Raw genomic sequence first — 15,035 nt, 5'->3', positions numbered from 1 at the left:
TCAAACCGTTATCTGGATCAGTTACTTCAGCAACATTCACTTCATTCATTACATTGAATTACTTCATCATGAAGGCCTTTCCTTATTCTTCTGGAAAAACAGAGTGATACCATTAGATTGTTTTACAAAAAAATTAAAGTGAAAACAACATTGCTCATGATTGTTATAGCTCTCCTACTATATTTCTTTTTTATTGTGTATGTGTGTTCGTTTTTTTTTTTTTTTTTTAACATTTTTGTGCTTTTTGCTTGTGTGCCTGTGGTTTTGCTCTTTCAACAGTTTCCAAGTGTGGTGTTAAAATAATTTGAAATGCTAGGATAAGCCTTACGAGGGAATGTTGTGTGTTTGGCAAGCTTTATTCAACTGTGAGTTGCAGAGTAGTGTCGATGAGTTCAATGCTAATGTGCCTACATTAGATTTCATTACCTAGAAGTATAATTACAATACGGTTTTGTATTGATAAGTTCATGCAGATACAATCAGACTTCTCAAAAAACCCTAATCTTACATTTCTTCTTAGAGCGATGATTGAGGAATCACTAACTAAATATCTGTGGTTACTGCATACCATATAATTACTGCCAATAAAGAAAATCAACTGTGTTTTAATGATCTTTTTGAAAATCACAGAATCATTAAGACATTGTTCTTGACTTTTTCTTATTGTAATCCTCTTCATTCTACGTGTCTACTTCACTAAAAATGTGCTTCAACCCAATCTGGCATGCCCCACTTGCAGTCTCAGATCTTATAGCTTAACCTAGCTGGGTGTGGGCCGTACCATGTCTTGTCTCTTGTGTGTGCCACAGGTGTTATGGCCTGGCCCAACCTGGCCTGCTCCTAAACCTTGCTTACACAAATGCTGATGAGTGCTGCTATCTCCCTTGCTCGGTGTACCCCAAACCCTGGTTATTCTACTCCCCAGCAGGAGCTGTGGCCTAGCAGGGGAGTCCACTCCCCTCCCGCCACCGGGCCCATGACCTCAAGAGTGTTGGTGGGCGCTGTGACCCTGCTAAGCAGGGTCTGCACTCAGTCTTGGCCCCTGCATGTGCTGGCAGATACTGTAGCCTGGCACAGCATGGTCCATCCCAGCCTGAGTTCCAGCAAGTGTCAGGTGGGCTCCTGTCAGGTAAGTTTCATGGTTCAGACTGACTTGGCCCATCACCACTCATAAACTGGTAGGTATTGCAGTCCCACAGAAGCAATCCTACAAGTCTGCTGTAGAATCTGTCCCAGATCTGATTCTCTGGTATTCTGTTGAGTGCTGTGGCCCAGTCTGATGTGGCTAATCCCCTGTTCCAACACGCATGTGTGGGTACTACTAAGCATTCCCTCTAGCCCCAGCTTCTGCATGTGTCATCAGGTGGTGATAATGTTATTTAGTTCAACTCAGGTCTCCCAGGTGCCTTGGCCTGATCCAGATATACCTTTCAGTTTCCTGTGAACAACTCTGTCTCATCTCCCTTGTCTACCTACAAGTATTGTGGCTGAGTCCATGGATGACCCCAGCAGTTATTCTCCTTTCAAACATACCCTCAATCGCTCCTACTCCAATAAGTACCCACATTCCCTTCCCTGGGCAATCTCCAGCCACACCCCCACGCCTAGGGTCAGAGTGGCATGACCTTTGTTCCTTGTCTTCTTCACATGCCTTTAAAAAAGGAAGAATAGACTAAGCAACGATGTTGGCACACTGGTACAGTTAACACAATTTGGCATTAACAAGGCCCAGAATATCTGCCAGCCTTGGCTGCTTCGCTCTCACAGCAGTGTAATACTTGCCTAGGTACAAGGCAATCTAGACAGTGGCCTACAGCTGGAGTTCTCTCTTCTCTCTTACAATGCAGTCTTGTTCCATGTTTTAGTAAGATGCTGATTTCCCCTCTTCGCCTACAATTATTCATTTCCAGTTCTGTCCTTTTTTTGCGGGGGTGGGGGGGGGATCATATTTGCTCTCTTACTAAAGTGTGGCTATGAAGACTTAGATCACAAATGAAATTTTTCTCCACTCTGAATCCTCTCTCAAGTAAGGCTTTTTAAAAAATTTGGATCCATCTGTCGTTTAAGACAACTAAATCTACATCTCTAGAAATCAACCCTTGCCCAAATTTAGTCTCACATTTTCTCCTACTGCAGAGTCATTTCCATTTAAAAGTTATTAGTACTCATGGGAAATTTGTATCTGTTCCATCTTGAAAAGTTTATTAGTCTTCCAGTTTTCAAGACTTTCCCTGCACCTCCTGGAATCTTCTTTTGCTCATGTCTCCTTCACATGTAATCAGTTAAGTCCTAAAATATTTTCTCCTTTCACCAATTGCTTCAGCTGTATCTCTTTTGACTCATTTTCTTCCTTTAAGCCTGGATGTATGTTGATACTATAGCTACTTTCTCATCTGCCTTCCGGTTGAATACATTTCTTTACTGTTTCTCACTGAAAATAATAAAAGAGATGTTTATAAATTCCTAGTGATAGCAAAAGCAATTATCTCTATTTTGAAAAATAAATTAGCCAGTGAAAGCAGGCAGAATGCCCAGGAGCTAAATGTAACTCAGAAAGTGTCAAAATGTACAGAAAACATGAAATGAGTTCAATGACTTGCTGGTGCTGAAGTAATACGTGAAGAAATATCTCTCTGAGCAGAGGAAGAAGTGCCAGAACCTAGGAGCTATGCAATACTGGCGTGTGTGTCTCTGGGGTCAAGGTCTCAGATACAGGTGCTCTAGCATTTTTTTTTTTAAATAAAGATAGACAGTTTTCAGCAATGCAATAGATAGGGTGACAGGTTTTTTCTTTTTTAAAAATTATTTATTTGAAAGAATTGTAGAGAGACATAAATTTAATAAGAAAGAAAGTGTCTTGGAGAAATCAAACTAAAAAAAAAATCAAAATCCATAAGATATAGCTTCTGCTTACCTTTGTTGGTGAGATATGTCTCCTGAAGGCAACAAACAGATTGGTTTTGTGTTTTTAGGTCTAGTCTACTAATCTATGATTGATGAGTTTAAAGCCCATTTACATTCAGGCTTAAGTGAATGGTTGGTAATTTGGTCCTGTCATTTTATCAATGGGTTGTTCATTGATTTAGTCTTCTGTTGTTATTTCACTGGGATGTTCTTCACTTTTGGTTTTGTTGAGTGTCATTCTTCCTCTCTGTCAAGAGAACATCTTTAAGTATACTTTTAGGGCAGATTTGGAAGGAGCATGTTCTTTTAGTTTTTCTTTACTGAGGAAGAATTTTATTTCACTTTCAGACAAAAGAAAGCTTTGCTGAGTATGTTATCATTTGCAGACAATTTTTTTGCGTTTACAAGCTGGAATATGTCACTCCATTCTCTTTCAGCCTGTAGAGTTTCCTGTGAGAGGTCTCCTGTAGTTTATTTGCATGTCCTTATATGTCAACTGATTTTTTTTCATATACACATTTAAGGATCTTTTCCCTGTGTTCAGCAGAAGAGAGCTTAAGTATCATGTGTCGTGGTGAAGATCACTTTTGTTCAACCCTGTTGGGAGTTCTGTGACTCTCCTGGATTTCCCAATTCTTTAGATTAGGGAAATGTTCCCTTATTATTTCATTAAATACATTTTTAAAGATTTATTTATTTGTGTTACAAAGTCAGATATACAGAGAGGAGGAGAAACAGAGAGGAAGATCTTCCTTCTGATGATTCACTCCCCAAGTGAGCACAACGGCTGGTGCTGCGCCAATCTGGAGCCAGGAGGCAGGAACTTCCTCTGGGTCTCCCACATGGGTGCAGGATCCCAAAGCATTGGGCCATCCTTGACTACTCTCCCAGGCCAAGCAGAGAGCTGGATGGGAAGTGGAGCTGCCGGGATTAGAAGCAGCACCCATAGGGAATCCCAGAGCATTCAAGGCGAGGACTTTAGCTGCTAGGCCACAGTGCCAAACCCCTAACTACATTTTAAACCCAGCTTCTCTTTATGTACCTTCTGGGACTCCTTCTGGAACTCCCACAACTCTTATATTGGGCCTTTTAATAGTGTCTTTCAATTCTTGAATACTTTTATTGGCCTGATCCAGGTCTGATTCCAGCTTTTTATTTGTTTCCTCATTGTGACAAGAAATATCTTCCAATTCTGACATTCTTTCTTCTGCTTCCTTCATTCTATTTTTGAGACTCTCCACTGTACTTTTAGTTTGTTCCACTGTATTCTTCATGTCTAATGTATCAGCTTTCATTTGATTCATTTTCAGTGTGACATATTCCTTAAATTCCTTGAGGTCCTGCATTATGTACTTCTCATTGTTGATAAGAAGCTTTATAAAAAGTGTTTTCAATTCTGTATCCCCCATTTTCTCAGAATCTTTCTCAGTTCACTCTGAGGTTGGCAAAGGTTTTGCTCCTTTGCAGGGGAGTCTTCAGTAGTTTTCATGGTTCCTTTGTCTCTTCTTTTGCTCTTGGTCATTGTACTTCTGGTTAGCAGAGTCTTCTCCATGGGGCAGGTTTCTAATCTGTGTCACCCACAGGTCTACAGTTCAATTTTACTTATTGCAGTTGGTACATGGTTCTTTGTTTGCAGTCTGTTGTGCCTCTCCCTCCAGCGAGTTCCAGGTCTTGGTTCTTATGTTAGATTTCCACCATAGTCTCCATAGTCCCAACTCCTGGCTCACCAACCTCTACCTGCTGTTACCATGCTGAGGCTGCACCATTGTCTGTACAACCTTTGTCCAGCTTCCGGTTGGAGCAGATCGCAGGATTAGGAAGACACCAGTTGTCTTAAATAGCTAGGGTATTGGTGGTGCTGTTCTTGCAGAAACCTGTTAACCATTAGGTCTGAATGGTTAATGCTGTCAACCATTAGGACCTATTTTGACCCATATGATGCAATAGTCTGTATTATTTTCCCTGTGGGACCAGTGCAATGCAGTGAGCTCAGTTAGTTGTCATGAGCTCAGCACAAGCACAGGTCACTGTTGTCCCCTGTAGTCCTAAAACTTTTGCCACCTTGTAAGAAATGGCACCTGATGTGCCACTATGAGAGTTCTTGACCTGTTGGCCATTAAGTCTGATGGCTACCCAGACTTATCTTGGGTGGAACCTGTAGTTGCCACGCCATTGCAGTTCACTGATCCAAAAATGAGTTCTCTCCCAGCTTAGTGTATGTACAGTCCTATCCCACAGCCTTTGCTTCCTTAAACAAAATGGTGTCTGGATTCGGCTCTAGGGGGCGAAATGGGCTGAGAAATCCACCATGTTCCTGCACTTTCCTTCTGGGATCTGCTGCTCTGTTTCTGCTCCTGGTCAAATCAAACAGACCAGCAGGATGGGTAGTTCTTTGGGTTCATCTCCTGAGCTCCCAGTAAAGACCCCTTCCCACCTTGTTTCTGGTGGAGTTCTGGCTGCCTTTTCAGTTCAGATCACTGCTTTCTAAATGTCACTGAGGTTTCAGTCAGTGCAACACCACACTGCTGTGTTCTCTGTTTTCCTGTGTGTGTTAGTTCCTAGGTATCCCTCTGCTGTTATTCTGTCCTGTCCTATTTCCTGGGAATGTGCCTCTCTGCCTCACATATATAAATGTTTGTCTGTTTAAACATGTCCTTACCCTATTCCACCACCTTGATTCTCTGGTATTTGAATTTTCTGTTTCTTCTTCAAAAACTGCCTGCCTCCTGCATTTCATCTTTAATTTTAATCAATAAAATTAGTTATTTTTCACAAACCTCAGATAACCCATTTTGCGTCACAAGAGAATTGTAGGCTTGTTATAGACAAACACATATGTTTGCGTTCTTTTTCTATCTGCTGCCACATATTAAAGTATCCATACAAGTTGGTGGGTTAATTGATTTAATGGTTATAAACATTTCAGATTTTGCTATTATTACTAAATAACATTTTAAATAGACAAAGCATAATTTCTAAAGCAGTTAGTATAATGTTGGAGAAATCTAGATTCAGATTTGAGTTCTGCCAAAAATGACTACATTTTCTCAGGCAAGTGACTCAGTTCCTCTGTTTACTCATTGCCCAGGTGTAGTAAATGACACATTATTGTGTTTTATCATAAGAATCACATGAATTAATGAGATAATACTTCATAGGAACCTCACAGGATTCTGAACAAATAATATGTAGAGAACAAGTGGAGTCCAGGATATGGAGGAATAATCAGCTGGTGCCTTGTCCTTATGATTGTATAAATAAACTGACCTCTAGAGTTTTAAAGATATAGCCAATTTGAATTTATGGCTTATCTGTATTTCCTAAGTTCTACTTTATGTTAGGATAATCCTTTTACATTTACTGTCTAAGGTAATTTTCTAAGTAATCATCATAAGTAGCTTTTATTAACAGCATGTACAGATTTATTTATTTTTATTGGAAAGTCAGATCTACAGAGAGAAGAGACAGAGAGGAAGATCTTCCATCTAATGATTTACTCTCCAAGTGGCAGCGATGGCTGGAGCTGAACTTATACTAAGCCAGGAGCCAGGAGCCTCTTTGGGTCTCCCACAGGGGTGCATTGTTCCAAGGCTTTGATCCATCCTCAACTGCTTTGCGAGAACACAAGCACGGAGTGTATGGGAAGTGGGGCCACTGGAACATTAACTGGTGCCCATATGGGATCCCAGTGCATGCAATACATGGACCTTAGGTGTTAGGCTACCGTGCTGGAGCCAAGGATTATGTACAAATGAGTAAATTAAAGGTCTTGGCTGGAAAGACCCAAGCTTGGGATGGAAACATGTGTTTAACTTGGTATCTGTGGTTCTTATCAGTGATAGAGTCTTCACTTTTGGGTGGAGGCAACATTTATTGCAAGTTTGTCAGATAAGAGTACTTTTTCCCCAAAGAGACAGAGCCTTCAATTTTTATGCGTTGAACCATGAGACTAAGCCAATGCTCCTGGGTTGGGAGCTCTTCCTTGATGTGTATAACTGACGTAGATGAAGAATATCACTTCTCAACTCACCCTCCTGGAACCTTTTGATAAAAACTGTCATTTTATCACAATTTTAGCTTAGGAAAATATAAAATTCCTCATTAATCAATTGAGTATAAATTACTAATCTCTCCTCTCTTCCTTAGGGTGACTCTGGTGGACCACTGGTTAGTCCTGATCCTAGGAACATCTGGTACCTTGTTGGAGTCGTGAGCTGGGGAGATGAATGCGGGCAACCCAATAAGCCTGGTGTTTATACTAGAGTCACTGCCCTCCGAGACTGGATCACTTCCAAAACTGGCATCTAATGAGAAAGATCTAGCAAAATGGAATGTGTGTGTGTGTGTGTGTAGGCTGTTTTTAGAGATGCAGAATTGCAGAAGAAGCCTTTGATTCACCAGGATCTGACTCATCTCACTAAATTGTATGCTTGATGCATATATATATATATGTATATGTGTATTTTGGCTCTATTCCATGCCAGAGCTTCCTGCTTCTGCCAGATGGACTCTGTCCTAACCTGCATGTATCTAGAAATTTCCTGTCTTCAAAATTTGAGTTTGTTAAACATAATTTTTTGGCACATATATTAATTTCATTAGATTTCTTATTTCAATAAATTTCTGTTTTGAAGGTGTGACATAGAGAATGAAAGAAAATATATGAAGGAAAAAAATCACACTTAAAAATGTATGGGAAAATATTAGGGATTTTCTTTTTCTTCTCATAAAATGTGGAGAATCATTGTAATTAGTATGAAAAGTCAAGCAAGCAGAGACAGCAGAATGCCAAATTCTTTGTAATGGAGAAATAACAAGAACTAGAGTAAGGAAATAAAGGGACAATATAACTTTTCTCTCATTTCCAGCCTGGCAGCTACTGAGATGAAACTTATGAAAAACTGTCTCCTTGTGATCTATTAGAATTGTACAAACACTCTGTAATATAGTTGGTTTGAACAAGTTGAAACAAACTGTTAATTGCACTGCTGAGGATGTCCACAAGTGATAACAATAAAATAGTGAGTCATCAACTTGCTTGGCATCATTATAAGATAACCCATGAAGAAGCGAAATTTGAAAAAATGTTAGTAGTCATTTTATTGAAAATTCGCTTAAGCATCATTAGCATGTCTTATGTGGTACAATAATTGTGTGATATAATGGGAATGAATGAGGAAACAACCAGTCCAAACTATTGAATGAGATCTGACTGTCAGCAGTAGCTGCACATCTAAAGCTTTCCCAAGCCAGGTGCTCCCATTGGTTGCAGTCATTCAGCTGGAGCTGGAGCTCAGGCTGCACTCTGAAACAGTTGCACAATGCTTCTCTCCCCTTGCCACTATTTTTCCAGTGCACATTGGATACTAGTTATATAAGAGGACTCTGGGCTGAGATTTGAACATTGGACAGGAAAGCAACATGGACATGACCTTCCTGCTACATCCACAGGACACTGGCTTGCTAACTTTCTGGCTGGGGTGCTTTCATATTAGATTTGGTAAATCGTTAATAAAAAGTTAAGACATTCAAGTGCTTTAGGACCTTAGACAATCAGGATTAGTGCCACAACAAAGAACATGTGAATGGTAGTATGAGGAGGTAGATGACTGGTAAGTAAATAAATGAGATCCTTACTGGAATGAGAAAAGGGGGAGTCCCCTGAGGGTGGACAGGAGGCTTGCTTCTGCCCAGAAGTTTAGCAAAAATAATACCAATTCCACTCCTTTGAGGTTCCAGTTTTATCAAGAGGATAAAAAGACTGAAGTTACCAATCCCACCCTTCTGAAGGCCTTTTTTTTGTATTCTGAGCAGGCTACACATTATTACAATTTGTGCTCTTTGGTGGGTCTTGGTTCCATTCTCAAGTTGATGATTAGCTAATATTGTGCTCACCTACTTGTGTTTAAAAGCCTCTATCTTGACAAGCTTCTTCTGTCTTTCTCTCTTGGAGCCTCCTTCCTGCCTGCTGCAACACATTTCTGACTTAAATATATCTAGCTTTTTTCACTGTACCGTACACCTGGAAATTCTACACGAGACAAGAACCAAGATCACTTCCTTCACTGCCGTTTCCCAATAACAGCCGGGTAATGCCAGAGTGACTCAGATTCAGCATCAATTCGATCGCATCTAGCATTGGATCACCTTGTTAGAAGGGTGAGCATGCAGGCTTTCCTTGCTTCTGGCTTTTATTTTTGAGTTTCAATCCCTTCATTAGCAACCATCTCATTCTGAAATTGAACCCTATAATGTAAGAGCAGGACCGAACCTCATGTCTATTTCTCTTAGCCAAAATTGCACTTATGTATTCTTTATCCCCCCCCCCCCCCAAAAAAAACACATTAAGGGAATGATCTAGCTGGCCTTACACAGTTCTAATCACCAAAATCAATGAGTCATTTGCTTCTCTCTCAGACAAAAGTCTAGATGGCCAGTATCATCCGGGGTGATTTGTGTAGAGGAATTCCGAGTCTGAGCAGAATGTTACCTGTCCTTTCACATAACCTCCAGACTAATGGGAACCTGTCTGGATATCATAAATTACTTAAAGAGCACAGCATCACTGACCTATCAAAGGAAAGTCACAAATCCCACTGACTAACCGGCAACTTGGACATGAGCTGATCACACACCCTCAGCCCCAGTTTCAGTATGTATGAATCTTTAACTCCTCAAGGATCATGGGATCTAAGTAATAGCTTTCTGGTTCCTCATTCTGTACTTTGCAGTAATTTTCTACTTTCTCCTACCACACAAATGTCAGTGATTGGCTGTCTGCATGTCAGATGACATGACCTGGTTTGAAAGTTCTGCAACAGTGCCTCCAACAAGTTGAAGGTGTTGTTATTTCAGAATTCTCTCAGGAACACTGGTCCTCTGTCAGCTAGTCAAAAGTGGTTGACACAGCTGCTGGTCATAAGACTCAATTATCAGACTTGCTGTCCAGGTTGAAGCAATCTCCTAGGGTTGTGACTCTGTTCTATCCTCTTCTTCCCTTTCCATCTCTCTCATGTGGCTAGACCCCTCACAAAGCACTGGGACGAAATCCTGAGATGACTGAGAGATGGTGTTTTCTGAAAATGTCTTGGCTGGACTCCAATCCTCCACAAGCCCATGCGAAGCACAGTTCCTATAGGAAACGACATTATTGAGACTGGGCACAGTTGAGAGTGAAGCTTTGGACCCTACTATCCTGCACGCTATCCCATATTGAGCGCTCATTACTTGCTCTTCTGAAGTCTTCTCAAACACTAGAATCTCCTCCCTTTATACTTTTATCTCAGCTTAGAATGCTGTTCATTTCTGACACAGTTTTCTTGTCATGAGAGACTTGGCGGGGGGTGTGGTGATCTTGGAGAAATTGTAAAGTTCAGACCAAGGCAATATTTTGGTGTCTTAAAGTCTCCTTGTCTGGATACCAGGCTCTGACAGTTAATTATCGTGTCTGCCTGAAAACTGTATTCTCTTCTTTCCATGGAGATAAATGTGTCAGTGAGACTGGGAAGAGTTTGAAATAAGGCTGTGAGTTCTGTGCCCCAATTCCTCTGATTAATCCCATCTGTTTCCCCAGACTCTGATAAAATTTCTCTCCCTTTCTCTGCTTGCCACATGACACTGTACCTTCTACATATACTCTCTGCTTCATGAAATCTGCTTCTGCAAGCCAGAATTCTTAGTCTCATTAGTCAATATCTCCCTAAGTTGTGGGCCAGAATACAGATGTCCCTTTCACAGACAGGTGGCCTTTTCCATCAGGATTCCTCAGATTCCATCATGATCTGAACTTGCGGAGCTCAGTCCTCCAGAATGTTCCCTGGTGTCTCCTTCCTTCCTTCTTTTTAAAGTATCTTCCTCTTTTGGAATTTTCTCCTTTAGGTCTTTTCCATTAGTGCCTATCTCTGAGGTAGTTTACTGGGGAATATTTTTATCCAATCCTCTTTCCCCAAATCGTCCTTTATCCCTTTACTTGCCTAGTCACACCAACCCAAGTGGTAGCTAGGCCTTGTACCTTCTCTCCAAACTCTAGCTCAAAAGGCTTTTGTTACCACTTTTGTCATGAAGGTTCATTGTCAAAATCAGGCCCATTAGACAGGACTAAGAGGTGTACAATATGTAGTGTTCTAGCATGCCACAATACAGGGAACTGGTCCCTTGTGTATGCTGTTCTGACAAATACAAATCCTAGGTTACAGGTGTGGAAGACTGAGCAATCACGGGCAATAGGTGCTAGTCCCACCCATTCTCCCCTTTCTGTGGCTTTAGTGCATGTCTTGACACCACGATTGGCTAGGGAGTTTTACCAAATGTCTCAAATTCAGGAGAAATAAGAACTGAGGGGTGCTTCTGTTTTTATCCCTTCATTCCAGCTGGAAAACAAACCATCTACCGTAGCCATTTCTGCACCACTGCCTGCCCTGGTTATAAGCTAGAGGATAGAGAAGGCTAGTCGAGTTCCTTATGTCCAGTCTTTCTTTGTGCTAAACTATCCCTGATAGACCAGGTACCACAAGAAAATTGTCCTACATTCCTTGGATGCCCGAGAGAAACAAACCTCACTGGATTCTTCTTTTCTAGGAGAACGGGTGGTTTTAAAGATTCTTAACCCAGTCTGCCCAGACATTAGGAGAAAGTTCCAGAGGTTTGCAGTGGACGTGAGAGCACCCAAGACAGCCTCTTAAAGATGGTCACCCTAAATGTTTCTCATTTGTTATTATTATTATCATTTTATGATACAGTTCCATAGGCCTGGCGATTTCCCCTACCCATAGATCTCCTTAAATAAGAAAATAATAAACAAACAAATTTTGCTTTGCTCACATAAAGAAAAGAACATATAGTGTGCTTTGCAATTCTTGAGCATGTCAGTATTGACCATTACAATGAGGTAGGGTAAGAAATTATGATCATAGTATTGGCTAATTATGCAAGAAGGCAGGCAGTTTTCATCTTTCCTCTTGCAAGAAGCAGTAAAGATTTCTGAATGCATTAATTTTTCAAAAAAGTGTTGAATGTTTTATTTTTGCTTTATACAGAAAATATAGCCTTATTACAATCAAGCATCATGTGAAAACATTTTTGATCAGGGATGAACTGTGTATGTAGCAGTGATGCCATAAACTTATTAAGAAACTGAAAAATCTCTTTGGCCTTTGATGCCCTAAGATTGTAGCACAACATGATACTCACGCATGTGAGATCCAGATCTACACAGTCATGTACAGAAGTATAACTCACACAGTTAGTCATAGCACATTACAACAGGAGAAGCTTCTTATAGCTTGTGCTTACCATATTGCATTTATCACATAAATAGTCTATACCATTTGGTTTGTATGAATACACTAAGATATCAGATGTTTATACAATGATGAGCTAATCACTGATACATTTTCTAGAACATACTCCCTTAATAATAAATGTATAGTTGTATTTATATTTTAGAAATAATCTCAAATATTATACTGTAAAATTTAAGCTAAGTATTCAGATTCTGTAAGCTTTAAAAACATAGCTATAAGACATATAATGTTTCTTTAAATGATGATTGTAAAGATAAAACTAATGTAACATTAGAAAAGCAGTAAGCATGGTTCTCAGAACACAGCTCTTACATATTTAAAATTAGTTATGAATATGGTACTATGTAAATTCCACTTAATGTGCCATTAAAATTTAATGCTTTCTATGGAGAAATATGTATGTAAGACTCTAGATGGCGCTAATAATTAGGAAATCAGAGCTTAAACCAGAATGAAAGGTAAGTATCTCCAGGTGACATAATCACAGCAAAATTATATTTATTTGAAAAGTAGTCATAAAAGCAGCTAAATTGATTTCCATATGAGAATGTATGTCTATTTAAATTAATTCAAAGGAAATTAGTATCTAGCAATATTCTTAGAAAACTTGATCTCAGTGAAAAAAATACCAATGCATAAGAAATGGTATTTCTACATAGAATTTGTAGAAATAAATGTAAATAATGATATAGATTAGATACGTAGGAAATGGAAACACAATATACAAAACATTTGGGTTTAATAGATACCCATCCCTTATTCAGTAATAGGCTTATTGACAAGATTTCTCAGTTTCCTTGAGAAATTTCTCAAATTAGGAACTCAAGTATTTTGTACATTATAAATTTGTTAAATCCACAGATTGATAATATCAATAGCAAAGAATATGAACTGTGAACTCTGGGTGAAAATGATGTTTCAAGATAGGTGCATCAGTTATGACAAATGTGCCACTCAGGTGGAGCGTGTTGACCAGAGGTGTTGCATCTATGAGAAGAGGGGTGCAAGGGAATTTCATATTTTCTAATTAACTGCTATGTCCCTAAAAGGGCTCTGGGAAACAAGGTACATTAGCCACAAGCTGTAGACGGCATGCAATTTGACAGCTATAAGAAAGCCCACAGCTCTGAAAGATCACAGGAAAAGTATAACAAGGGAACATCTCAGAAGAGGGGGCCAGTGCCTTCTCAAAAATGAACAAAGGATAACTTCAATCCTAAAGTTGCAGCACAAAGATATTGAGGAGCTCCCAGACAGGGAATGCAAAAATAATCATCATGAGACTTTTTCAGAGACAATGAAAAATGTTGGGAAGAACTTAAGAAAATCAAGAATAACATCATCACAGAGATAAAACAGGTTCAAACTGAAATACTAGGGCTAAAGAACACAACAGAAAGCTTTAACAACAGGATGAATGCTGCAGAAAAAGTAATATCAGAGGTAGAAGATAACCAAGAGAATATCACACAACTAATCAGGCATCAGGAAGAAAATCTGAACAAAGCAAAAAAAAAAAAAAGGTATCCAAGAAATGAATGAATGATAGCATAAAAAATCAAATATTGGACTCATAGGAATTCCTGAAGCAGTGGACAGACAGGCAGGATTGCAGGAGGTACTCAATAAGATTATAAAAGAGAAGTTCCCGAGTAGTGGGAACATAAGGGAAAGCTAGATACAGGAAGGGCAGAGAACACCAAAGAGATTTTACCCAAATAGATACTCACCAAGACACATTGTGGTCAGGCTTCCCTCAACTGAACACAAAGAAAGAATATTGAACCAAATACGGAACAAAAAGAGCAAACAACATTCAGAGGAAAACCAGTCAGAACCACTGCTGACTACTCAGAAGAGGCCCTTCGACAAAAAGAACTGAGTAGCATTTTTCAATATTAAAACAGAAAAACTGTCAACCTAGGGTAATATATCCAGCAAAGCACTCATTTGTATTTGAAAGTGAAATAAAGTATTTTCATAGTAAATAGAAGTTGGAAAAATATGATAACGCTAACCCAGCCCTAGAAGCACAGCTCAAAAAGGTGCTGAAGTCAGAAAGGAATGTGTAAATTATTTAAAGGACTTATTTAAAGGAATCTGTTAAAGATTGTTAATCACAATCAACAATGGCAAAGAGGGAGATCTTCCCAATAAAGTCTGCAAAAGAAAACAAAGTTAAGACTACAACAAACACACACACACACATACCAGGACTAAATCACAACCTCTCAGTAATAACTGAATACAAATGGCCTAAACTCATCAATCAAAAGACATAGATTAACAGAATGAATCAAAAAGCAGGGCCCATCTATCTGTTGCCTACAAGAGACACTTCTAATAAACAAAGATGCAAAGAAGCTGAAGATGAGAGGATAGAAAAGGACATTTCTCAATCTGTTGAATGTCTCTTCATTCTGTTAATGATTACCTTTGAGGTGTGATAACTTTTGAGTTTTAGATAATTCCATTTGTCTTGTGTTTTCTTTATTTTTCATGCACTGAGGGGGGGTTGGGTAAGATCTTATCCAAGACATCATCTCTTCACAGAAGTCTAGAAGTATTTTTTTCTACATTTTCTTTCAGTAGCTTTATAGTCTTTAGGTCTTCAATTTAGGTCTCTGGTTTATTTTGTGTTGAGATTTGTGTATGGTGAAAGGTAGGGATCTAATTTCACATAGATAGGTAGATAGATAGATAGATAGATAGATAGATAGATAGATAGATTAGATACTATTCCCAATACTTGTATATTTCTTTTTCAACACCTTTTATTGAAGCAATTATTCTTTCTCTGATATATGGTCCAGCAACTTTTGTTAAAAA

The 15,035-nt window shown here is 39.2% G+C and overlaps 1 protein-coding gene across 1 annotated transcript in view; it reads left to right on the top strand.

The window, feature by feature from the left end:
• LOC121147122 (transmembrane protease serine 11E-like) overlaps nt 1–7,937 on the top strand; it is a 41,682-nt gene extending 33,745 nt beyond the window's left edge. The window contains exon 10 of the mRNA XM_040966858.1: nt 7,051–7,937. Within this exon, the coding sequence (XP_040822792.1) occupies nt 7,051–7,212 (162 nt within the window). The 3' untranslated portion in view covers nt 7,213–7,937. The remainder of the gene's footprint in view (nt 1–7,050) is intronic.
• The last annotated feature ends 7,098 nt before the right edge of the window (nt 7,938–15,035 follow it).

The sequence above is a fragment of the Ochotona curzoniae genome, unplaced genomic scaffold (assembly GCF_017591425.1).
Source record: "Ochotona curzoniae isolate NIBS_2020 unplaced genomic scaffold, NIBS_Ocur_1.0 scaffold_4506, whole genome shotgun sequence".
In the NCBI taxonomy this organism is placed as follows: Eukaryota; Metazoa; Chordata; class Mammalia; order Lagomorpha; family Ochotonidae; genus Ochotona; species Ochotona curzoniae.
The sequence above is the reverse complement of the archived record's forward strand: the minus strand, read 5'-3'. Positions and strand labels throughout refer to the sequence as shown.